This window comes from Microcaecilia unicolor, chromosome 2, assembly GCF_901765095.1.
Source record: "Microcaecilia unicolor chromosome 2, aMicUni1.1, whole genome shotgun sequence".
NCBI classification, from domain to species: domain Eukaryota; kingdom Metazoa; phylum Chordata; class Amphibia; order Gymnophiona; family Siphonopidae; genus Microcaecilia; species Microcaecilia unicolor.
This window is the reverse complement of record NC_044032.1, coordinates 131928862-131956432: the sequence shown is the minus strand read 5'-3', so window position 1 is coordinate 131956432 and position 27571 is coordinate 131928862. Positions and strand designations below refer to the sequence as shown.

At 42.6% G+C, this 27571-nt stretch overlaps 1 protein-coding gene across 1 annotated transcript in view; it reads right to left on the bottom strand.

Annotated features, from left to right (window-relative positions):
* Positions 1-3193: 3193 nt before the first annotated feature.
* The window catches only part of MSH3 (mutS homolog 3), a 484945-nt gene continuing 460567 nt past the window's right edge, over positions 3194-27571 (bottom strand). The window contains exons 21-24 of the mRNA XM_030193332.1: positions 27369-27555; positions 19623-19749; positions 17097-17271; positions 3194-3671 (exon numbers count right to left, since the gene is read on the bottom strand). Coding sequence (XP_030049192.1) covers positions 3590-3671; positions 17097-17271; positions 19623-19749; positions 27369-27555 — 571 coding nt within the window. The 3' untranslated portion in view covers positions 3194-3589. The remainder of the gene's footprint in view (positions 3672-17096; positions 17272-19622; positions 19750-27368; positions 27556-27571) is intronic.

Here is a 27571-nt window from a genome sequence, read left to right as displayed (position 1 = left end):
TGTGCGCCCAGATTGGGCAGGCGTAAGTCCTTGCACCCAAATTTGGACATGGGAATTGGCGCCCATGACTATTCTATAAAGGGTGCTCGGACTGGAGCGCCCTTCACAGAACAGCACTGGGCACCAATTTTTTCCAGCACCCAAATTTGGGCATTATTTACTGAATCTGGTCCTATATTTCTAAAGTGAATTTTAAATTCAGGTCCAGTAATTCATGGGGATTCAAAATTCAGATATGAGACCACCATTCCATTTCAAACTATACCTCCATAACTGAGCTGGGATTTGAACTAATGGTGACAGTCTTTCAAATACTGTGATTATACCAAGTCATCCAGTCCATACTGCTCGAGAAGCAGCTAACAAATTCAGCAGAGCCAGACTAGCATAGTTGCCTCATATAAGAGGCTTGGGGAGGCTAAGCCTCTCCAGCCCCAATCCCAATCTCCTCAAATTAAAAACCAGCAGCACACAGGCTGGTCCAGATGCCAGCATTTCTCCCTCTCCCCACGGTCCATTCTCCTAACATGCCTCGACTGCTGTACCTTCCTTGTAATGCGCCGCACCTCCTCTGATGACACTTCCTGTTTCTCTGCGGGTGGGGGCGCATCACAGGGAAGGCACTGAAGCAGATTGTTTTAATCACCGACAGCGATAGAGGCATGCTAGGAGGACAGACTGCAAGGAGGGGGAATATACAATCACTAGAGCTAGGAGTGGGGGGAGTGAGATGTGCTGCTTGACCTGGGGAGGAGGGACAGAAAGGAACAAACAGGGAGAGGTGCTGCTGGACCCAGAGGGAAGAGGTGGATGGGACAGACAGGGAGAGATGCTGTGGACCTGGGGAGGGTGGAAGGCACAGACAGGGAGAGGTGTTGCTACACCTGGAGGGGAGGAGGAAGGAATGGATAGGAAGAGGTGCTGCTGGACCCAAGGAGAGGGGAGAGGTGCTGCTGGACATGGGGACGGAGAAGATGGAAGGGCACAGATGTGGAGAGGTGCTGCTGTACTTGGGTAGAAGAAAGGTGGAAGGCACAGATAGGGAGAGGTACTGCTGGACCTTGTGGGGTGAAAGAGAGGGACCGGGAGAGGTGTTGCTAGACTGGAAGGGGGAGGAAGAAGATAAAGGAGTGGACAGGAAGAGGTGCTACACCTAGGGTGAGAGAGTTGGAGAGAAGCTGGACCAGCAGGGGAGGAGACTGGAGGGGGGGGGGGGGGGGGGGGGGGGGGGGGGGGGAGGAGAGAGAGACCGGACTGGGGGAGGGGAAGAGATGCTGGATGGGATATAGAGTGAGAGAGATTGGATAAGGGAAAAGGGGGCAGATGCTAGGCTGTGAAGATATGAGGAGGGCTGCAGGAAGAGATATTGGCCCCAGAGTGGGGGTGGGGCGAGAGGAAGGGAAGAGGGAAGTTATAAGGGAGACAGAAAAGAGATGCTTGGCATGGAGGGCGCGTAGGGGCAGAGAGGAGCAGTGCTGGACAAAGAGGGGATAGGGACACAGGAACAATGCTGGACAGGGCAAGACAGAGACACAGATGGAAGATGCTGAATATAGGGTGAGGACAGGGTCAGAGACAAGGAGGAGAGATGCTAGACATGGGAGGGGGATAGGGACAGGAATTCAGAGAGGATACAGCAGGGGCGTATCTGACTTTCCCCGGTAGGGGGGGCCAGAGCCCGAAATGCGGGGGCCATTTCGCCCCCCCCGGCACGTCCCATAGGCTTCCATTGGCGGCGCAGGGGGGTTGGCGGCGGTAGCGGGGGCCACGGCTAAATGTACGGGGGCCAGACGCCCATTGGCCCCATTACAGATACGCCCCTGGGATACGGGATAGATAGGGAAGCAGAGAGAAGATGGATGGTGGACAAGAAGAGAGAAGAAACGTGGAATGGACAGGAGACCCTGGAAAGAGTGGAAAAAATCAGAGAAAAGCAGAAAAGGGACACTGAGCTTAAAGCAAATGATAAAATGCTCAGATCACAAAGGTAGGAAAGCATTTTATTCAGAATGTATTAATTTGGAGTATGTCAGCTGACATCTTGTATTTTAGTTTCTCTATTACTGCAAGTGGTGCGTGTATTATTGCAGAGTTTGACTTCTTGAGGTTTCCATTTAAGTTTTTTACCTTCATATCTCTATTAGTGATCTGTGGCCCCTTGTCTGTGCTTTTGTGCATGTGACCAAGGTGCAGTATTTTGCTAGCATGTCCACTAGTTTCAGTGTAGAGATGTTGTTGCAGATCCATTTTTTCTGCTTTCTAAGACTCTGCTGTGTTCAAAACAGCCCCCACTGTCCCTTCACTAATGATATAAATGTTCACCCTAAAAAAACAAGTTGTAGTTCTGTCCCAAATTCCCTCACCTCTTTCCCCTCTCTGTGATTCATCTCCAGCTGACACAAGATTGGAACTACAAACTACCACTTCTTTCATCCAAACCTCCTGCCCCTGGGTTCAGTCTCTCTCCTGTATAAGTCAAATAATTTGAACTACATGGCAAGTGGGAGATGACAGAGAGAGAAAGAGAGAGAGGGGCAGAGAGATTGAGGGCAGATGGAAAGTGAGACAGAAAGAGGTAGATTGACTGCAGGTTTCTCTGGAGGCATAGGCATAACCTATGAACCCTTTTTTCAATCTGTTTTTATTCAATTGCCTAAGAGACATATATATATATATAGGTTTAATTTTCTTGCCATGTATCTGGCATTTGATGCCATATATATATATATATATATATATATATATATTAACAGCAACTATTTTGCTGACCTTTCTTTCTAACACTGTCAGACAATTATGGACTCAGGCCCTGCCCCAGCCCCACCCACATTAGCCTCCCCAAATAGCGGAGTCACTGACCGCCTATGCAGACTAGCCCTTACTCAGCAATAAGAACCCTTCCTTACTGTGGATCAATGTAACCCTGATGCCTGAGTGGCAAGGTTCCTAGCTCCTGTTAATCTTGTAGCTGAAGAAGGTCAATTAGACACAGAGTTGAGAGTACAGGCCAATATGTTGTTTCATCTGCCTGTACAATGCAACTCTTTAAAAAAACGTTCTGGAAATCAGAGGTCGCGCTGAAGACACCCATGGAATATTAACAAAGTTCACCCCTGAAATAAAAGGGAAGACTTACAACCTTGCTTGATTCTTGGAAAGTGAAAAGACTGGAATTGTCATGCAGAAGCCCAGACATTTTATTGTATGCAAATACAAAGCACACTTTCATGTACTGTGCTGTATTTCTTAACACACTCAATCAATAATTTATCCTCATTTTATTTTATTAATAGGAAGCATTTTTATCCAGTGATTTGTGTTACTTTGAAACATTATTATGAGTTTTGCTATGCACAAAAAATGTCAGTTTTGAAATGTAAAGAAAAAGTTCAATAAAAATTTGTATGTTTTTAAAAGTTACTACCCAATGTGGGGACTGAAGCACTAAAGTGATCCTTCCTGCATGCAGAGAAGCAGCCCATCTCTTGAGAAGAACAACTGTTACAAACATTGGGAGCCTCCCACTAGTAAAATGCAGCCCAGAGTAGTTACGATTTTAAATCATCAGCAAGTAAAAATGGTTCTGCATTCATTCATCCCCATCCAGCCAGTTCTGTAGTTCTGTGGCTTCTTGTATGCTCCATGCTTTGATGAAAGTCTTTACTCTTTGTCTAAAACAAAGAAAAGAATAAATATACATTATCAACCCCCTGACATCTATGAAAACAAAGAACGTGATTTCCCATTGATAATGTGACAATGTAAAGGAATGCTGAGACAGTACTTGCCAATGCTGGTAAGTAGTCTGCACATCTGAGAATAGAAGCCAGCTCTGTGGGTATTTGAGTACCCCCAATATTAAATAGATTCCTTGACTATGTTCAGGCAGAGGTAATTTCTGTTGGGTTTAGCACTCCAAATGATTTTGAAAAGTTGGGTCCTACCATCTGAGTACTTATCTACCGGAAAACTGTGCCCTAAAACTTGGGGAAAAGAGAGATTGTGGATATACTTTTTTTGTTGTTACATTTGTACCCCGCACTTTCCCACTCATGGCAGGCTCAATGCGGCTTACATGGGGCAATGGAGGGTTATGTGACTTGCCCAGAGTCACAAGGAGCTGCCTGTGCCTGAAGTGGGAATCGAACTCAGTTCCTCAGTTCCCCAGGACCAGACTCCCCCACCCTAACCACTAGGCCACTCCTCCACTCATATTTTATGTTTATTTATAAAGTAGATAAGACAGCATGATAGGTAAAACCTTTGCCTATTTTAAAAGGAAAAAGACAAAAACACCCTCACTAGTAAAATATAACTGAGGAAATACTGCAAACCATAAATGGAGGAAAAAGCCGCAGCGTACTTTGAAGTACTTATTCGTCCATTTCCCACCTTCAATCAAAGGCAAAAAAAACCTCCCTATGGAAAGAGCAGTGCAATGTGCAAATTTTTCTTTATATCAATATCATCACAGTTTACAAATGTCCAAAAAACATTTAAAACAGTGTAGACTTGTCTGTAGGTAGTGTAAGTACTTATTAAGTAGGTCACAGTCCTAGCAAGTAAGGTAAACAGGATAGTTAAAGCTTTGTGTTTACCTTTCAACCTGCTCCACTTCCGTCCTTCATATTCAATTAATAGGCTTTTAAGCCAATTAACACAGGAAGGATATTTTCACTAAAGCTCTTAATAGAGATTTTCTTCAGTGAGGGAGTAACCCCCTAGCAACAGATTTTATATTCTTTGCGTTCATTCAGAAGCAAACATAAAATAATAGCACAAAATATACCTAATAAACTTAAACAGACTTTATATTGTTTTACGCATCCCCACTTCCTAACTTTAAATAACTAAACAACTCACAAATACTATGATGCAGACAACAATCCAGCCAATGAGATAGTGGCTATCCAGTTTTTCAGTATTTTGTACCAAGTATCACATGATTATCTTTTATTGATGAGAGGTTATATTTGTGTACTTGGTGCCCAGAGCTCCTGGTTCTCAGAGAACAAGTCAAATCTCTAGTGGCTACAGGGCACTCCAAAAAAAAAAGAATCGACCGTGGGACCCAGTGGTTTGCTACCACAATTTTGCAGAGTTGGAGGAGCTGAGGCAGACAAAGGTATACAGAAATCCTACCTCCAGTCTGGCTGCTTCTGTACTGCCCTGGAGGAGAAAGGTCACTTGGAATGAGAGTATCATGGCACGCCAGGAAGTGACACCAGAAAAAAAAAAAAAAAAGGTGAAGAACTAGTCTCCACAAAGGAAGCAAGAAAAACCAAATAGTGGAGAAAAACCACAGCAGTGACACAATGAAGTGTGCAGTCAAAATGCTTGAAAACTCCTTTATTAAAATGAAAGCTGTTCAATATAGAAGGAGTCAACACGGGCTGTGTTTCAGCATGACAGCCTGATCAGGAGTCCAAGTTTGAGTCTGTAAAATTTAATTCAGTGACTGTGTGATTCTAACTAGAGATGTGAGTGGGGTTGGGGACAATGGGAAACCTGTGGGAATCCACAGGGATGGGGATAAAAAAATCATTACTACTGCGGGGACGGGGGGTGGGGTGGATCAAAACTGTATGGGGATGGGAGGGGATGGATTGGAAGTGAATGGGGGCTAGATTTTGTAAATATTCAGAAAAAATTCCACTTCCTTCCAATGCAGAGCTGGGAATTGGCAACCACAAACTTAACTTTCTAAAAAAAAGACCTCAGTCAAACAGGAGCCACTCCTTTAAAGCTAACAGCTCATACATGGGAGTGCTCAAATAAATCACAGGTCAGTAAAAACTCTGCTTATTTAAACCAAAAGAAAGCAATATTCACAGCACAATTCCTCAGCTTCAAGTTGGACATAACAATCAGAGTTCTTCATATGAAGTGAAACAGTAACCAGTCTTAAATATCCAGCAAATCATGCAGCCATTATTATTATTATTAATTACATTTGTACCCTGCGCTTTCCCACACATAGCAGGTTCAATGCGGCTTACATAGTAAATAGAATCCTCAATGCAGCAAAAAATGTTAATACTCATCTGACAATAACTGTCCAAAATCGTTTTAGAAAGTAAAATTTGTGGTTGCCAATTCCCGGCTCTGCATTGGACAGAAGTGGAATTGTTTCTGAATACTGATTGTGGATATGCTTCCCCCTTGTTTTATGTCCCCATGTACACCTCAATTGAGAGACTTGACACCAACACCTCAGCTAAAAAATCGAAAGAGGAGCTCATCTTGATGAAAACTGGTGCATGTGTTCAGCAAATTTTGACAACAAGGGAGACCACTGATGAGAATATTCATCAATTTGGTTTGAGCATTTTGGCAGATATAATCTTCAATGAGCTAGTCTTATTTATGTGACTGACAATGCAGCTAAATTGAAAGCAGCATTTCGAGATGAGGTCTGTCTAGGCAGGGCCGTGCCTAGGGTCTCTGGCGCCCCCCTGCAGACTATCAGTTGGCGCCCCCCCCCCCCCGGTGAAAATGATCGCTCACCACTTGCCACACTGACAGGAATTGTCAGCAATATTCTTAGAAACAAATTGCTATACATTGCAAAATAAGATAGCAGATGTAAATTCTCAAAGTGGACATATTCCAAACGCTAAAATGAAAATAAAATGATTTTTTTCTACCTTTGTTGTCTGGTGACTTTCTTTTTCCGATCATGCTGGCCCAGTATCTGAGTCTACTGCTATCTGTCCTCTTAACTCCATTTCCAGGGCTAATTTATTTCTTTACTTTCCTCCTTTCTTCTTCATTTCTTGCTCTATATCCATTTCCAGCAATTTCTTCTCTCTCCCTGGGTCCTGCCCTCCCATCCATGTCCATTCTTGTCCCTCTCTGCCCTTCCCTCCTCCATCCATAGCTAGCAATCCTCCTCTCTCCCCTCCCCTCCATTTCCAGCAATTTGTCCTCTCCCTGGGCCCCCATGTCCATCCTTGTCCCTCTCTGCCCTTCCCTCCTCCATCCATAGCCAGCAATCCTCCTCTCTCCCCTCCCCTCCATTTCCAGCAAATTGTCCTCTCCCTGGGCCCCCATGTCCATCCTTGTCCCTCTCTGCCCTTCCCTGCTGCATCCATAGCTAGCAATCCTCCTCTCTCCCCTCCACTTCCAGCAATTTGTCCTCTCCCTGGGCCCTGCTGCTGCCCTCCCATCCATGCCTGCCATAGGCGGTCGGTGGCCCAACTGTTTGGGGAGGCTAAAGGGGGCGGGGTTAGGGGTGGGCCAGGGGCGGAGCTTACCTCCATAAGTGTTTGACAACACACAGAAAAAAAATAAGTAAAAATAAAAGTCACAGTTAATACCTTTTATTAAATTTAGATATTAGATATGTATCATATGTCAAAGAATAAAGTGGTTGCTCAAAGCATATACTAAACACAATCGCTCAACTGCAAAACACTATGCACAACTTTGTGCAAAAACACACTCAGAACCTTACTGTACCATAAATATTACACTGGGAAGACCCTAATACACCAATATACCACCATACGGAACATGCAGACCGTCAACAATATGAAACAAGGGATCATAATATCATGATACGTGTAGAGCCAAAAAACACCCTTTTAGGGTGGCTAGTGTTCACAATGAGCTCCTTTTATTAACGACCATATGTAGATCCTTCAAGAGGTAGTGTGTCATGATTTACGCTGTACACCCTTTCTGGTGTTTTGGTGCCAACTTAGTAAGGCCAACACACAATCTCTCCACTGCAAAACACTATATACAAACTTGTGCAAAACACACTCATAGCCTTACCAAACCATAACAGCACTAATTCCAAGGACAGAACGAGCTACAACCTTTATGTGTGGAAAGGCAGCACTATAATTACACCGGGCTCTAAAACACCAGTACACAACCTAGTGAAACCAAAATAAAACAAAAAGGGCTGCAAATACTTCACGCTAGCAGAATACTGCATCTTGATCACACATGAAAAACACATGGCTTAACAGATATGAAGGCAAAATACAAGAAGTCAGACTCAGCATGCAGCAATACTAGAAACATTGAAACTTACATGCAAAATATCACAGATGTACATTTCCAAAAGCTGACATATTCCAATTAATAAATTTTGAATAAAAAATGTTTTCTACCTTTGCTGTCAGAGCATTTAGTTTTTCTATTAGCTTTGGTCCCAGTGTCTTCTTTCCATTTGATATTTTTTTCTCTCATCATGTCCACCATCTTTCTGTGTCCTTATGCGTCCTGTCTACCACCCTATCCTTTCTCCAGTTTCAACATCTGCCCTCAAAGTGTTCCAATCCAGCCTTTAAATTCAGCAATTTCCCCTCCATCCATATAAAGCATTTCTCCTCACTCCCCTCCATCCATATGCATCTACAACCTTTGTCTTCTCTTCCCTCCATCCATGTCCAGCATTTCTCCTCTCTCCCTTCCACTCCATCCGTGTGCATCTCCTTCCTTTATCTTTCCTTCCTTCCATCCTTGTCCAACATTTCTCCTCTCTTCCCTGCCCTCCACTCCATCCATGTCCAGCATTTCTCCTCTCTTCCCTCCCCTCCATCCATGTGCATCTCCTTCCTGACGTCCCTCCCCTCCATCCATCTATGTCCAACAACTCTCCATTCTCCCCTTCCCTCTCCTCCATCCATCCACCCATATCCTGCAAATTTCCTCTCTCCCCTGTCCCCATTCATCCATCCATGTCCAGAATTCTCCTCTCTCCCTTGCCCTCCCCTCCATCCATCCATCCATGTCCAGGAACTCTCCGTTCTCCCCTGCCCTCTCCTCCATCCATCTCCAGAAAATTTCCTCTCTCCCCTGTCCCCATTCATCCATCCATAGTAACATAGTAGATGATGGCAGAAAAAGACCTGCATGGTCCATCTAGTCTGCCCAAGATATGAGTTTATCTTGAATTTGTACCTGTCTTTTTCAGGGCACAGACCGTATAAGTCTGCCCAGCAGTATTTCCCGCCTCCCAACCACCAGTCCCGTCTCCCATCACCGGCTCTGGTACAGACCGTATAAGTCTGCCCTCCCCTATCCTAGCCTCCCAACCACCAACCCCTCTTCCCCCCACCTGCTCCGCAACCCAATTTCAGCTAAGCTTCTGAGGATCCATTCCTGCTGCACAGGATTCCTTTATGCATATCCCACGCATGTTTGAATTCCGTTACCGTTTTCATCTCCACCACCTCCCACGGGAGGGCATTCCAAGCGTCCACCACCCTCTCCGTGAAAAAATACTTCCTGACATCTTTTTTTTTTTAATTATTTTATTTATAAGTTTTAACAAATTATTACAAGAACACTTGGTTCCTGACATCTTTTTTGAGTCTGCCCCCCTTCAATCTCATTTCATGTCCTCTTGTTCTACCGCCTTCCCATCTCAGGATCCCATCTTCCCATCTCCCATCATCCATGTCCAGAATTCTCCTCTCTCCCTTGCCCTCCCCTCCATCCATCCATGTCCAGGAACTCTCCGTTCTCCCCTGCCCTCTCCTCCATCTATCTCCAGATAATTTCCTCTCTCCCCTGTCCCCTCGATCTATGCCCAGCAATTCTCCTCTCTTCCCTGCCCTCCCCTCCATCCATCCATGTCAGCAATTCTCTCCCCTGCTCTCCCCTCTCCCCTCCTGTCCAGTGATTTCTTCTCTCTCCCTGCCCTGCATCCATACATGGCCAACAATTCTCCTCTCCCCTGCCCTCCCCCCTACATGTGGCAGGCTGCAGCGTTTTTGCGAGGCAGCTCTGGCTCTCCCTCCTTCCTTCCTTGGTTCCCGCTCTGGCTCCCCGATCGGCAGCCCCCCCCCCCCCCGCGTGTTTTAACCTTTACTCTCCGACGTGGGAGCGATGTCAATCAATGAAGAACGTAGAACAGACTCGCTTCCAGCTTCTCTCTTCACACAGTGTCCCGCCCTCGCGGGAACAGGAAGTGCATCATCGCTGACGCTGAAGGCGGGCCACTGTGAAGAGAGAGAAGCTGGAAGCGAGTCTGTTCTACGTTCTTCATTGATTGACATCGCTCCCACATCGGAGAGTAAAGGTTAAAACACGCGAGGGGGGGGGCTGCCGCCGATCGGGGAGCCAGAGCGGGAACCAAGTAAGGAAGGAGGGAGAGCCCGAGCTGCCTCACAAAAGCGCTACGCTTGTGAGGGCAGCAGGGAAGTCCATGATTGGGCTGGGGCGCCGGGGCGAGGGTAAGCACCGCGGCGGCGCCCTCCAGAGGTGGGCGCCCCCCTGCGGCGCTTACCTCGCTTACCGCATCGGCACGGCCCTGTGTCTAGGTTGTGCAAGCCATAATCTCAAGCTTATACTCTCTTATGAACTCCAGCCATCAAAAACTGATGTTGATCTGAATAACATCCTCAGTGAGGTAAGCGAGCTTATAACAATATGCAACGGGGTGGTTATAATCATTATGCGAACCAAAATGAAGCGTTCACTGAAGAAAATGCTCAAGCACAAACCACAAACTAATGTTTCTATGTTGTTGTCCCATTGTTATACTACCAATGATATTCGAATGTCTCGCACAACTCTGTTCAATGTAATCCATAACCTAGTCGTAACAAATGTATTTCTATTATTCAAGTCTTATTGTAAGCCACACTGAGCCCGCAAATAGGTGGGAAAATGTGGGATACAAATGCAATAAATAAATAATAAATAAAGCAGTGTATGCCAACTTGGTGGCCATTCTGTACATACATTTAAGAGGCTATGCTACATCAGTAATCCCAGACAGAGTCGGGACATGGATTCTCTTTTTTGCCTTTAGCTGAGATGCTGGGCACATCCATACTGGACTTTTGAAGTTACCCTTGACACAGGTGTTGTACGCTGAAACACGGCCCGTGTCAGGTCATTGATGTTCAAGATTGATCTACTGTGGAATAAAAGGACTTGTCCCATTTAAGGCTCTTGGTACTCTTTGTGCTTTGAACCCTTTTTGTGCTGTGTGGAAAATCTTTTTTATTGAAATTTGAAACAAACAGAAAATGAACATTAAACATTTAGCCTCCAACATCAAAAATCCCCTCATGCACCTAACCCTCTCCAACTTCTAAACAGCAGCAGACTAACACAAAGAACATTAAGGAATAGCTCCATTGTCTAGGGCCTTGGTTCTTATGACCCCAAACTCACTCAGACCAAAAGAACAGAACTCCCCCCCCACTGGCACCCCCTCTGCCTGAGAACCTAACCTAATTAGGGTCTGAAAACAAGTACTTGACTATGTGCCCTGGGTGAGATATTCTGCAGATAGACACCCCACACTAAGAGAAAAGTTTCTGTTGTTCAGGGGTAAGATATGCCCCTCAAGATTTCCACAACATTAAATTGTGAAGCTTATTTCTCCAATATCAGATAGATGGAGGAGAATTCGAGAGCCAATGGTAGAGAATACATTTCTTCCCCAAGCTGTAGGATTTCCCCAAAAATGCCTGCTGACCAGAAGTCGTCCCCCCCACCCCCATGGATAAAACTGAACTAAAGAGAACTCTTTCATATGTAGCCTGTAATGGATGACCCAAAACTGACTGAAGTTATGTTATTTATATCTTCCCAGAATACTTTAATTGTCCAACACTGCCACAAGTCATAAAAAAATGAACTGTCTGCTAAAGCACATTTTAGACACTGGGGGTGTCCACAAAACCCACAAAAATGTTTAAGTTTGAGAAAAATATGTTCTGAGAACCGTTTGAAAATGACATTCCTGAAACTCTGCACTGTGGACGAGCCTGGGAATGGTCCAAATAGCAAGTAAGATATAAGTAGCACAGAGAGGCCTCCAAAAAACCCATTCCCACTGCTCAACCACTCCTTGCAAGTCTTTAACTAAAGAATGTTTCAAAATTGTCCTATGGAGCCAGGGGATGGGGGAATGTGATTAATACATTAAAATTATTAAAGTATTTAAATACTTGAAAGGTATTAATGGACAATCAGTGGCGTACCAAGGGGGTGGGGTTGGGGGCGGTCCGCCCCGGGTGCACGCTGCTGGAGGGGTGACGCGCGCCTGTCGGCTCCGCTCGTTCCATGCTCCCTCTGCCCCGGAACAGGTTACTTCCTGTTCTGGGGCAGAGGGAGCATGGAATGAGCAAAGCCGACAGGACGCGGCACCCCCCCAGCAGGTAAAAATGCACCCGGGGGGGGGGGGGGGGGGTCGCTCTGCACCCGGGGGGAGGGGTGCGCATTGGCGATCCGCCCCGGGTGTCAGCCACCCTAGGAATGCCACTGTGGACAATGACCATAAACACTCGCAGTCTAAGCAACAAAGTTCATGATCTGCAAGCCCTAATGTTAGATATTGTTCCAATCACATAGACATGGTTCAGAGATTCTCATGAATGTGACACACACATAAAGACTATCTATTTAAGGATAGAGATGGTCGAAAAGGTGGAGGAATAGCTCTGTATGTGAGAAACAATATCAAATCAACTGAAATGCAGGGGGCATAGGTGTCACGTTTTCAAAGCTGGAAACTGGGTTTGTGAGCCCTTGGGCCACTGCCGAGGAGCAGCAGCGGCAGGCAAAACCACCCCCAAACCAGGGACAGGACAGAACAGGACTGGAACCCCAGACTGGAGTTGCAGCTGAGGCAAGCAGGCTAGAACAGGCAAAGCAGGAACCCTAGTTTTCACCTGCGCTTAGCCGCTGTCCCCCAGAAGTTAAGCCTCTGGGTTCAAGCGACTGGCAGGACTTTGCAGGGCAGGGTAGGGCAGGGCAGGAGCTGGATACCCACAGGCTGAACAAGGACTAAGGGTCAGAGGGGAAAGGAATCTACAGGGACAGCAAGGCAGAAGCCTGGGATAGAACTCACAGAAAGACAATACAACACAAGGCAGGGAATAGACAAGCCAGGGGACAGAAACTGGAAGCTGCAAGCAGCCTCTAAACAGGGGAAAAAACACTGACTAACAAGACAAAGAACTAAAAGCTGCAGAGCAGCCACTAAGACACAAGCAGACAAAGACTAAACACAAAACTAAAGCCCAGAGACAAGACTAGCAAACTAACAACAACCTAAACTAACTACACACTAACTGGCTAGAACAGACAAGAATCAAGGCAAGGATTCAAACTAGGCAGCAGAGCAACAAGCACTAACATTCCAGGGCCTTAGACGATGCAAAGGCAGGGAGAATCAAAATGGCTAATAAGCCCAGCAGCACCTGAGCTCAGCTGCAACAATCACCAGGCAGCTATGGGTGCTGTACAGGTTCAATCCAAGCAAGCAAGTCTGGCAGCCCGGAAGATCCGGACTGGACTGGGCTAAAATCTGGAACGGGTGATGGTCCACAGCAGACACCGGTTCTGGCCACCAGAGGGTGAGGTGAGAACAGACGTAACAATAGGGAAAGGAAGCGGTATGGATCACCTTGAAAAGAGAAGATGGAACCTCTGTCCACATGGGTGTTGTCTACAGACTTGCAACACAATCAGAGCAACTAGATAAAAGATCTGGTTACAGATATCCAAAATTTTGGAAAGAAAGAGGGGGCGGGGTGCTGTTGCTGGGAGATTTCAACCTTCCGGATGTGGGATAGAAAGTTCCTTTTGCGGAATTGGAAAAAAGTAGAGAGTTTGTGGATGCCTTTCAAAGTGATGGAACCCACGAGGGAAGGAGTGATGCTGGATCTAGTGCTCACAAATGGGGAAAGTGTGTCTAATGTCTGAGTGGGTGCCCATCTGAGCAGTAGTGATCATCAAACGATTTGGTTTGATATAACAGCTAAAGCGGAGGGCAGTTAATCAAAATTCAAAGTCCTGGATTTCAAACATGCTGACTTTAATAAAATGGGGGCATACCTGAAGAAAGAGCTGATGGACTTGGAGGACATATGAGAAGTGGAAAGACAGTGGTCCAGGCTGAAAGGAGCTATAAATAAGGCTACTGACCTTTATATAAGGAGAGTAAATAAAAGCAAGAGAAAAAGAAAAACGATATGGTTCTCCAAGCAAGTGGCTGAGAAATAAAAGGCAAAAGAGTTGGCATTCATGAAATAAAGAAAAACTCAAGAAGAGGAATACCGAGAGTAATGCCGGATAAAACTGAAAGAAGCAAAGACAGAGATACGTCTGGCAAAAGTGCAGGCGGAAGAACAAATGGCTAGAAATGTAAGGAGAGGAACAAGAATTCTTTCAGGTATATTAGTGAAAGGAGGAAGGCTAAACATGGAATTGTGAGACTGAAAGATGCTGTGAACTACTATGTGGAGAATGATGAGGAAAACGCAAAGGTGCTAAACAAATACTTCTGTTCTGTGTTCACCAAAGAAAATCCGGGAGAAAGACCACAATTGGCTGGCCAAGGTACATATGAGCGTGTAGTGGATACAACACCGTTCTCAGAAGAGGATGTTTATGAACGAAACTTTGAAGGTGGTCAAAGCCATGGGACCGGATGTGATCTATCCCAGGATATATTGAGGGAGCTCAGAGAGGTTCTAGTGGGTCCTCTTAAAGATTTGTTTAATAAATCCTTGGAGACAGGAGACGTTCCAAGGGATTAGAGACGAGTGGATGTGGTCCCTCTTCAAAAAGTGGTGACAAGAAGAAGCTGGAAACTACAGGCTGATAAGCCTCACTTCGGTTATTGGAAAAGTAATGGAAGCAATGCTGAAGGAAAGGATAGTTAATTTCCTGGAATCTAATAGGTTACAAGATCCGAAATAGCATGGTTTTACCAAAGGTAAACTGTGTCAAACAAAGCTGATTGAATTCTTTGACTGTGTGACCAGAGAACTGGATTGAGGACATGTTCTAGATGTAATCTACTTAGATTTCAGCAAAGCCTTTGACATGGTTCCTCATAGGAGGCACTTGAATAAACTTGACAGGCTGCATATAGGACCCAAAGTGGTGAACTGGATTAGGAACTAGTTGACAGACATATGCCAGAGGATGGTACTTAATGGAATTCACTCAGAGGAAGGAAAGGCGAGTAGTGGAGTACGTCAAGGACTGGTGCTGGGGCCAATTCTGTTCAATATATTTGTAAGTGACATCGCCGAAGTGTTAGAAGGTAAGGCTTGCCTTTTTGTGGATGATACCAAGATTTGTAACAGAGTGGACACCTCAGAGGGGGTGGAAAATATGAAAAATAATCTGAAAAAGTTAGAAGAATGGTCGAATGTTTGTTTGGCAATTAAAATTTATGTTTAAACTGTTTTATTGACGACAATCACGTTACAGGTTAACTTGGAATATTCATACAGCATAAATCAATATACAAAACAATATTCCAACAACATAGTCAACATCGCCAAACACTTTTCTCCCTTTTTACTCCCCCCTCCCCCTCTCCCCTCTTTACAATTATTATCTTGGCAAATGTGAACATTTAATGTCAAATGACTTTTTATCTCTAAGATCACAAACTTTACAATAACTCGTTAGATGACATATTGCTTATCCTTTAACACCAAAAATCCAAACATCAAAACTCTGGAGCAATGCCAATCTTTTAGCAATATTCATCCTCCTCAACCCCTCCAACCCCCCACCCGACCCATCCCCCCCCCCCCATGTTGCTTGCCTGTTCAGGGCGTATTGATGTGACATAAAGTGAGCGGATTCAAGTGCCCATTTTCTTGCCTCCACATGTCTAAAAATGCCCCCCTACTCCACATCGTCCATTCTCCAGCATATTGAATGGTCTCATAAGTCAAGGCACCAAGACCCATGTGAAGCTGCTGGCGACAATAATTTGTGCAGAATCCTAATCTCGCTAGTACTCAATATCCTCTGTATCCTACACCCGCCTCCCTAAGCCTACTTACAGCCTACCCCCTCCCCCCTTCTCCCCTCTTCCCTTGCAAGCAGAATACAGCTCTGAACGAAGTCTACCATTCTAGGCTACCTGCACTCCCCCTGGCAATTAAAATTTAATGCAAAGAAGTGCAGAGTGATGCACATAGGGAGAAGAAATCAAAGGGAGCCGTATGTGCTAGGAGTTGAGAGGCTGATATGCACAGATAGGGAGAGGGATCTTGGGGTGATAGTACTTGAGGATCTGAAGGTGACAAAACAGTGTGACAAGGCGATGGCTATGGCCAGAAGGAGTGTCCCAGAAAACAACAAGGCAAGCGATCTGCAAAATCCAATGTGGAAAACAAACTAGCAGATCAATATAATACCCAAACCACTTTATTGAAGATACCGTATGTAAGACAAATGTCCGACACAAGCCGTGTTTCGCCCAACAATAGGGCTGCGTCAGGGGCTAATCTGTATCTTCATTAAATGAGAGCGGTAGTAAATCATATATCAGGGCAAGGATAAAAGGAATTTCCTTTATTAAAAACCAGCAAAAGCAGCATAAACCAGCATATTCTATGTGACGCCAAATGCTCGATGAGCAGTCTGCTATCAAAGGCTGGAAAAAAAAACATATGAGAAGAGACTAGAAAGACCTGAATATATATACCCTAGAGGAGAAGAGGGACAGGGGAGATACGATACAGACATTTAAATTCTTTAAAGGTATTAATATAGAACAAATATTTTCCAGAGAAGGGCAAACGGTTGAAGTGAAGGATCTAGGTTGTGGGCGAATGTTGTTTTTTTGATGAAAAGGCGACAAGAGGTGAGGATAGATGATGGTGTTTCAGAGTTCAGATGTGTGGCATCTGGTGTGCTGCATGGCTCTACCCTGTCAGCAATGCTTTTTAATATTTATCTCAATGTTTGCTATTATGCTTCAACAGAGTTTTTATGCTGATGACATGCAAATTGTGGCTCCAGTTAGGGATCCTCTGGAGGTGAGCGGTCAGGTGCAAAGCTATTTTTAGTGTGCGCTAGTGTTTTTAGCTTGCGCTAAATGCTAGAGACACCCATATATTCCTATGAGCATCTCTAGCATTTAGCACAAGTTAAAAATGCTAGCATGTCTTTGTAAAAGACCCCCTTAGCTTTTCAGCTCAAAACAGAAATGAAATGACAATTTCTAAGCAGGCATGGCAGAGGGATGTTAACTTGCAAGCAGTGACAGCCACAACCTTTACCACCTTCCTGGACAGGTTATTTGGACTACTTTGGTCTTTTGTTTTGCTGTTATTTACTGTGTTAAGCATCACATTTATTCTGACCTTTTGTTATTTACCAATCCCTCCAGTTCCTTAGATTTCTGAGTTGCCTTTTTCAATATTTCCTCTGGAATATTTGCCAGTTTTGCAACATTTAGTCCATAACTTCTTCCTGCAGCTCCTCTAGTGATCTGATAGAGAAAAGTGATAAATTCTGGGCTCTGTTCGTCAGCAGACCCTGCAACAATAAAAACATACTCCTTTATCAAGACTTGCACTTTTATACAGATGATGTGCTAAAGCTGTTCCACAATGTACTGTGTATCTAAATGTTTTGTCAGAATCAAAACGTGAGACACTCTTACAGTGAACTAAAATTCTTTCTGGGAAATACTGTGTTATCTGGCGTAAGGATGGTATGCATGCCTCAATGTAGGCAAATACAGTAGGGATGACCAAAGGAGGATGGTAAGACAACCAGGTTCTCAAAACATCAGACTCTTTAGGACTTCACACAGACCATGTTTCCGCATAACTGCCTGGAAATAGATGTCAACTTGTGTGTGAATAAAAAACTAGACTTGTGGTGTGGATACACCACGCATGATTTATTTTTTATTTATTTTATTGTATTTGTATCCCACATTTTCCCACCTATTTGCAGGCTCAATGTGGCTTACATAGTTTTGTTGATATTGTCATGATGCAGGTATGTTGTATCCCAATGGGCCTGATGTTTTGAGTTTGAGTTTATCTGCTTCCATCCAATAAAGGACGCTCTTGAAAACCAGGTTGACTTACCATCCTTTTTCATCATCCCTACTGTTTTTGTCTGCCTTTGTGATTTGTGGGGTTCCCTTAATTCTCTTTTGATGTGCATTCTAACCTTCAATGCAAACATCTGCAATTTTTCTGAAACCAAAAATGGCTCTACCATATCAGTCTCTTCCAGATATGATCTGCTTTCTAGCTTCCTGTCTGTTCATCAGTGCATACATATTAACCCGGACAGATTGAAGCAATCTCCTTGCTTTTCTAGCTTTCCAAGTTGCTGCTTTTTCCCCACTTTACTTTCATTCCAGCCTGCCCCCTTCCAATACACCTTCCATTGAGTATCACTCAATATATATACTATACAGATGGATGATTTTAACACATTCCTTAAATGATGATTCTGCTGTACCTTGTCCTCACTTATTACACTTTATGCTCCATTTCAAAACTCTAGAATAATATTGGGGGATAACCTGTAGGGAGTGGCAGTTAGAACAATAAACACTTTACCGGGCAGACTGGTTGGGCCATTTAGTTCTTTATCTGCTGTCCATTGGTATGTTACTATATTACTCTGCTTGTCAGTCTTTACTTGCTACTCCACTGCTACCTTGTGCAAAATCCAGGCACTATACCTTTAAAAAAATACAGACGATTCTCCACTGTGACATATACTTACAGTAGAAAACACCTACTGCACCTAAATATAACTCAGCTTAATGTGATCTTTAAACAAAATGTAATACATTAAACAATGGGAACCTGAGTGAATGCATAGCACAGGTTTTTAAATTATTACGGTATATTTGTTTAAGGAACAAAGTTATCCAACACCCATATCACTCATGTGAAAAAGTAACTGCCCCCTGAATGTAATAACTGGTTGCACCACAGTTAGCAGCAATAATTGCAACCACTTTCTATAATTTGATATCAGTCTTTTACATTGCTGTTGAAGAATTTTAATCCACTCCTTCTTTGCAGAACTGCTTTAATTCAGACACATTCCTAGGTTTTTGTGCAAAAACTGCTTGTTTCAGGTCCTGGCATAGCATCTCCATTGGGTTCAGGTCAGGACTTTGACCAGACAAATCCACTGTCTTCCTGCATAACCCAATTACACTTCAGCTTATGGACAGGACAGATGACCTGACATTCTTCTTAAGAATTTCTGGCTCCTTCAATAATGGCAAGTTTTTCAGGTCCTAAGACAGCAAAGCATCCCTGCACCATCACACTAACACCACAATGTTTGACTTTTGGTATGATGTTGTTATTGTGGAATTATGTATTTGCTTTATGTCAGCAATAGAAGACAGCAGATCACAGGAAGGGGCACTTGTTTTTCAATGTGAGTAAATTCAATGTGTTCAAAAACCTTAGCCTCATGTGAGCTTGATATGAGAGGCTAAGGTTTGTGAACACATTGAAAAACAAGGACCCCTGATGCAGGTACTTGCTGAAACACAGATGATGGGTCAACAATAAAATTAATAATCAGAGTGTGGCTCCAGTGACATCATTATCCCCCTTGCCATCTCCGCTTTTTGCTGTCTCTATTCTCTGCAGAACATTTTTGTTGTTCTCCTGTTTCTCTTTTCATCCTGGGAATTGTGTATCTGTTGATTGATGGATCTGGTTTATTTTGTAAACCGCTTTGCCTTGTCTCACAAATGAGGTGGTACAGCAAGTCTTAATAAACCATAAACCATCATCCTAGAGTAAAGGTATTTACTGAAATATTCACAAGAAGTTTATCCTATAGTCTTCATATCATCAGCCAGAGCATAAAACCTGTGTTCACATTGTCCCTACCAGTATGTTCGCGTTCCTCTTCAGTTACTAGGAAGGCCATGTGGTAATTTCCAACATATTCAGGATACGCTTTTTCCAGATCACACACAGGTAGGTAATGAGTGACAAACAGAGTCAGTGATCCCACCTACAACAAAACACATTTACAGTCTTCATTTCATTTAGTCCATTATTTAGCTCAGCGCTTCTCAAGCCTCTCCTGGAAGCACATCTAACCGCTCAGGCATTCAGGATGACCACAATGATGGGCTAAAAATCAGTGCTTCTGGTTAGGTGTGCCTCCAGGAGAGGCTTGAGAAGCACTGATTTAGCACACTCTCCTGAAACCATTTGGAGCAGATTACATAAAAGCATTCATAAAATACACAAAATAACATCACAAACAAAAGCAATCATAGATCAGCAATATCCAAATCAATGGAATCCACAGGAACAATCCTGTCCAAAAAGAGAACCCTTCCTGATAACAGAGAAAATGCCAGCAGAAAACCACTCAAACCAATAGCCCAGTCTCTACAAACTCTTCTTCCTCAGAGATCCCTGGTGCTTATCCCATGCATTTTTGAACTGCACTTCTGTCCTAATCTGCATCACCTACAATGGGAGGCTGTTCCATACATGTACCAACCTTCCTATAAAGAAATATATTTTTAGACCACTCCTTAAGACTGCCCCTTTGTTCCATAACCTCCTTTCCTTAAAAAGAAAAAAAGAAAAAGCCTGAATCCTACCCTGGAGTTGTTATATCTTCCCTTTCCTGTCTCTCCTCTAGGATTTGACTGTTTAGATCTTTAAGTCTGTCCCCATATGCTTTATAACAAAGATTGTTGACCATTTTAATAGCTACCCTCTAGACTGACTATCTGGCTTAAATCCTTTTCAAGGCGTGGTCTCTTAGAATTGAGGTCTCACCAGAGACTTATACAGAGGCACCATTACCTCCTTTTGCCCTGTGCCCATTCTTCTCCTAAAGTGCCTAAGATCCTTCTGGCTTGTCTATATGTTTTGCCACTAAGATCATCAAATAAAATCAGCCCATGTCTCATTCGTTAGTGCCTAGAAGGCTAATATGATATAATTCAATAATTAGTAAACAGATGTTTCTTCATAGCTTTTCTATGGTAAGCCAGAGCCTATCATGTTGAACTATAATAAAAGAAAACATATTCAAGCTTTTACTAATCTCAGGTCTTTTGGGGTTAACACAAAGATCCTATCACTCTGAGAATTAAGCGGGTCTTTTACTTTAGATTGCGGTAGAAATCAGCTGGCAGTAAAAGCCGAGATGCCACAGCATTTACCACAGGATCTTTCTATTCTCATAAGAAAACATTTTACCACTTCGAATAACACGCAAGATGGCCACTTTATGTGCATAGTTCAGGACTTTCAGTATGACCACTCTGGGGCGCACACCAGAAGGCTGTCGGGTTCCCAACTTACGGGCTCTCTCAATACAAAGAGGACCCAGGTGGTCAGATAAATTAAGTTCTCTCATAAACAGGGCCTCCAAAACTCAAAGGAGTTCAGGTTCCAAGATACACTCTGAGAGCCTGACCATGTGCAAATTGCTCCTCCTTGAATGATTTTTCAAATCATCCAGGTGCTCCTGGCAGACCTAGAGGGCCTTATGTGTCTGTAAGAGCAATTCCTCTGCCATCTGCACTCAGGCCTCCAGCTCCCTAGTAAGCTGCTGTTGCTTTAAGAATTCACGCCCCATATCTTCCAGCAGCTGCAAGTGTTTGTCCAGCAATGTCTCCATCAGCACTGCTACCTCCACAGCCACCTCAGAAAACCATGTGGAGCTGGGAGAGGAACCCTTCGGGCTTTTGGGAGCCGCCATCTTGGTGTCAGGAGGTCGATTCCGCTCCTGATCCTTACCAACAGGTCTCGCTGACATCAGCCCAAAGTCACCGCTGTTCCGCTAAGACCTTGTGGGACAGGAAATCAGAAGACTGAGGTAGGGTGGATTAAAAGCCAGCACAAGGTTTTAGAAGGAGGGCAGCGGGAGAGCTAATTACTCGCATCTTCTCTCCTGAATGGTGTCACGTGATCTTCTTCCTCTTTCCTATTTTAAATGGAGTTCTTTTAGTAATTGTTATTTTATATTATAATTTTTGCGAACCATTCTGATTTGCTGGGCAATGTTACAGTAAAATAACAAACGATAAGCAATATAAAATAGGCACAACATATGCAATAAAATTATCCTCCGTCCCAGTTTAATGTGTCTGTTAAAATTTACGAGGTGCATATTAAAAGTTTTTCAAAACAATTTTTATTTCAAATGTTCCTAAATCACTTCATAAAGTAATACTTTTGAAAGTGGTCTAAATAGTAGTTTAAGCAGTGAGCTACTAAGCCACGGGAGCTCATGAGATTTATATGTTCAAATCCTGATCTATCAGAAAAATGTGCTAGAAAACCTTAAGGAAGTCCCTTTGTGACTCAATTTGACCAAGTGTAATTGTATGAAAACAATATTGAGCCCCCCTCCCTCCCAGAGACAAGATGCTGGGTTTCATGGATCTCTGGTCTGACCCAGAGTGGCACCTTTTCTTATTTGAAAAATATTGTAACAATTAGGTACCATAACTGGTAGTTTGATTTTCCACTCCAGGGCTAGCAGTATATATTTATCAGAAATATTAAATTTGTGCAGTGCAATACAATCCTGTATAGCAATTGTGATATACATTTGAATTACTGAAGTATACTATGTGCTTGTGTTGTCATGTCATAAAACGAATGAAGAGTAGTAATTCCTTTGGGAAATGATGTACTCAATTCTCAATCCAAACAATGGTCCTACCAGCTTTATATTGTCGGGTTAATTAATTTTTCCAACTTGGTAATGCCCAGATCATTTCCCATCTAAATAGTGCTTATCTGAGCTGTTCTTTGCTACCTGATGATACAAAGTACCACAACCGAGGGTTGCGTAAGGTACATGACTGTTCATTTTTCTCTTTCAGTACATTTTGCTGTTGAAGCGGTCTGCTAGCCTTCTAGCCATCACCATTTCTATTCCCACAATAAACAATATATTTAGTTCCTCATTCACATAAGGGCACAACTGTTTTTAACATAACACAGCACTCATCTGACAGAAGTTTAAAACTTTGACAAGAGAAGAAATCTTATTCTTTTTCCAGCCTGCTCTTAATGCTCATTCCACTGGCTGCAAAGCCTGATTTCTTTCTCAAACAGCTATTTCTCCCAAGGGCAAGTGCCTTTCAGATTTTCCTCTTCAGCAGTCATATGCCTTCCATACTCATTTTTTTCAGTTCCTTCTGACAGGTGAACTCAGTAGGCTACAGTTTTAACCCTTTCCTGATACACATGTATTTGTTTAAATAGGTAGTACTTTTGTCTTTTATTGTATTAAAAGTTTTTTCTTGGATATTGTATTTAAATGTTGTTTGCTGATTGTAAACCACCTTTACACTTCAGTAAAAGGTGGTATATAAAATCAATACATCAAATAAAATCTAGCTAGATATGTTCTTTAATTTTCCTTACCAACAGCTAGGGTGGAACTCTGTAGCAGAGATATGATGACATGGGGAGATCAGTTTCAGAAAAGCAGCTATATATTTGTCTGTTCAGTTTCCAAGCATGCATTATCAAAAGAAATCCATTGTGAAACACATAAACTGAAAAATCAGAGCTTGGATAAAATAATGTTGAAATATTTGCCATCTAAGACAGAATTTCAATCTATTTATTCTCACTGTGACATTGAAAATAACTGCAGCTTGAAATCTAGTGCTGGGATCTGAACTGAATTTGATTTCTTGCCTTTTCCAATATGAGCTCAAGGCGAGATGCATGTCAGATATAGTAGGTATTTGAAAACAGCAGTTCATAGCAAGCTGAACCCCCTTCTACAGTTCGCCTCAATTTAAACCTTACATGTGCACGTTTAAATTTATAAGGCAGTGCCATTCATGAGGGTAAGTGCACTAGAGTGCATAAATAGCTGTAGTGTTCCTTTTTTATTTTTTGCACATAGAAGAAAAAGGAAGAAGAAAGGGAGGGAAGAAGAAAAAAAATGAGGATTTATTAAACACACATAGCAATTCATGCATATATAGCTGTAGTGTTCCTAAGCATTATTCTCGCTTTGGAGGCTACACTCTGGGCTTCATTATATCTGCTGCCTTGCTTGGACTATAGTTGGCCCGCTCTGTGGGTGATGTCACTCACAGGCGCGCAGTTTTTAACGCCTGGCTAACGTCAGAGTGTTAGAGAGCTGGTTCACATCTTTGCTCTTCCTACTGTCTGGTGCTGTGCTTCCCGGACCACCACTTTGGAGGCTACACTCTGTGTTTCCTTACATTTGCTGCTTGCTTGGATTACAGCTGGCCTGCCCTGTGGGTGACGTCACGCACAGGCGTGCGGTCTTAAACGCCAGGCTAGCACTGGAGGAGCGACAGCTGCGTCCATCACATCAATGGAGGAGCGCGACGGAGGAGCAGGTCCTGAACCTTAGAATGTTCCTTTGATTGAGCCTTTGCAGCGAGCATTTGGTCGGAGATTATATTATTGGACGAGGAGTCACGGCTATGACTGATGTTATACTGGGAAGAGGACGCTACGGTGATTTCTATGGTTTCGGGGGATTTAAGCAGGAATGTCCTGGAGTCACAACTGCTTTACATATTGTGCCTACTGTTAATTTGAAAGAAATAATCAGGATCATTGTTATAAATAGCTTATTTGAATGCTAGATCAATTTAGAGAGAAGACAGTATTGATTTTTTCATTTGTTAGATACTGAAAATCTTGATGTTTTATGTGTGTCTGAATCATGGCTGGTAAAAACAGATATTGCAGTAGTTAGACAATGTTGCCCGAAGGGATATAAGTGGGAGTGGGCATGTCGATATAGGAAACGGGGTGGAGGTGTTGTGATTTTTTGGAGAGAAAGTCTGCAGTTTAAGTTTGTGTGTGCTGAAGTAAATGAGTGTGGAGAATGTTTGGTGATTGAAAATCCAGATATCGCTTATGTGTGGTTTACTTTCCTCCAGGAGTTATTGCTGCTGATTGTTCATTTTTATTGTAGTTTTTATTAGGTCTGTCAACAGATTATTCCAAGTTTTATGTTTGCTTGGTGATTTTAATATTCCATTTGGTCCAGATTCAATAGTTTATGAAGCATGGAAATATTTACTGGTTCAATTATTGGATACAGTTTATTAAAGCAAATAGTTAATGAGGTGACATATAGTGCAGGGCACGTTTTGGGTTTGATTTTTCTTGGATCTACCAGTTGTTCAATCGTTGGAATGGTCAGATCATTTTCTTATAATATTTGAATTGTATAAGCTTGGAGTTAAACAACAGGTCGATGTCACTGATAGGAAGATTGATATTTGTTCCAATTTTGAGTTAGATGATATGTGGCAAGTATGGTCCCCTTGTTTGAAGTTTGATAATTTGGATTCTGTAGATGAGGTAGTGGATGTATGGATAACTACACTGGAAAATGCTTTGCATAAGACTGTCCCAAAAAGAGAGGTAAGAGTTAAGGAAGGGTATTGTCCCTCCCCATGGCAGACGTCTGCAGTTAGCCAAGTGAGACGTGAAATGAGAAAAGTGGAGCATATGTGGCACAAGTCGAATGATGTAGATAATTATGACAGTTAGTTACAAGATTCCCTTAAATATGTTAGATTATGTGAAGGTATGAGGAATGCTTATTTTCAACAGAGAATAGTAGAAGCCTTGAATAGACCTAGGGAATTATATCAGACTGCAATTTTTGCTCTATAGGTATAAACAGTCTGTAAGAGAAAGCAAATGGGTGTGGACTTGTTTGCAGATGTTTTGGTGCAGAAAACAGAAAAGTTGAGGAAAGAGGTGCAAATACTGAGTGTTCTATATTGCTGGGATAGGGTTGATATTATTGATGCACAATGGACACAGTTTATTTTAGTAGGAAATAAGGAATTGGAAGTGATTGTTCGTTCTGTTATGCCTACACGTTCATTGCAGGATCCATGTTCTTCGGGCATTTTTGCTTGCACTTACCGCTAAGATTGCCCATCTATTAGTTGGATAGTGAATAAGTCATTGAGTGAAGGTAGTTTCCCTGAATTTTGCAAGCGAGCAACGGTGAAACCATTATTGAAGAATATTGATTTAGATTTGGATGATGTGAATAATTATAGACCTATTTCGACCATTCTGTTCTTGGGGAAAAGTAATTGAAAGGGTAGTTCTTGAACAGTTGGATGAATCTGAAGAGAATATGGATTTTGATGTGCACATGGTGTTGAGATACTATTCATTCCCACAGTAGATCAAATTAAGAGAGGGATGATGACAATATTTGTTACTGTCTGGTTTCATTGGATATATCGGGAACTTTACATTCTGTAAATTCTGATCTACTGATTGCTAAGTTATGTTCTTATTTATTTATTTTCAGCATTTGATATACTGCAAGTTATCACTGAGGTGACTATGCGGTTTACAATTTCTATGACAGGTACTTTGCACTGTCTCTAATGTTCTCACACTCTAAGTTATATATTGTACCTTATATTGTTTGTTTCAACATATTTCAGAAATGTTAATTTCTAATAATGTGTAGATTTGACTACAGTATATCTTAATTTAATCCAGTCCTGGCAGAGGAGGGAAGATGGTTGCTCTACTATGGTAGCTCCTGCCATATACAAAAAGCAGCACTGAGGGACTGGTCTCAGAGGAAATGCTCTTCTAGCTATAAGGGCCAACGAGGGTTCCTGGTGTTGCCCAAGCATGTAGACTTGGGTGAGTGGTTTAAAGAGTGGAAATATATTGAAATTGTATTCAGTTTAGGAGCAAAGATAATAGTGGAACAGCACCAAGAAACATCAGTGGCACTTAAAAAGCAAATTAAATTTAATGGCTATGATTTACCATATCAACGCTATTGTAACATCTTCCCAAAAGATGTTACAATTTTTATGTAATTTTGATATGTTTGTGACATGGTTTTCATTGTTTGAGCCTTGTATCATTTGTATTTTTTTTTTGTTTGTTTTAGTGATTCTACACCAGGCACCTGATGCAGCCTTTTTAGGCAAAATGTGGACATGTCGGGTGATTTCAATTTTTAATAAGCTTAACTTTGTGGATTTTTCTTGGTGCTGTTTCTGTGTTTCCTTTGTTTCTTTACAATGTTTAATTTACCAGACTCTTTGCTGTGTACTATATTTAGTTTATACAATTTGTTTTTACTGTTGAATAAGCAGGATTTAAAGCTGATATCCTGAGACTACATCATGATTTGATTTATTGTTATACCAGCTTGTGCATGAAACATTAAACCAAATAAACACCATATTGTAGAGCAACAGAAAATGGTTAACCAATGAGCACGCTTGTCTAATGGAAGGAAGGTTGAGCTGTACGGCTATCAGTAAATTGGGAATCTTGGACAACATTCTTTAATTAAATGGAAGTAAGGATCAACAAACAAACAAACAAACTAGACTAACTTAATATAGCCCAGTAAAGAGGTATGCTCTATAGCTTGTTCATGATCCTTAATTTCCACATATTCAAGTGGACTAACTCAGCAACTACATTTCTCTAATTTAATTAACAATCTTAACTACTTTTATAACAATTGCACAAGGTGGAGCACACTCAGATAGAATCACTAAAATCAAAAATCAATGCATATAATATAAAAGAGCCTACAGAGCCCCCATTAAGGATCAAGGTCACGTAATCAAGGCAAATACTTACATCCCTAATGAAATATTCAAGTGTAGCATAAGCAATGGCAGCTCCATCATGTGTGCTAGTTCCTCTACCTAGCTCATCCAAGATAACAAGCGACTGTGGTGTGGCCTTTTTTATGATCTCTGCTGTTTCTGATAACTCTTCCATGAACGTGCTCCGGCCTCTGTAAATATTATCTGCTGCGCCCATTCTGAAACAAGAGTGTC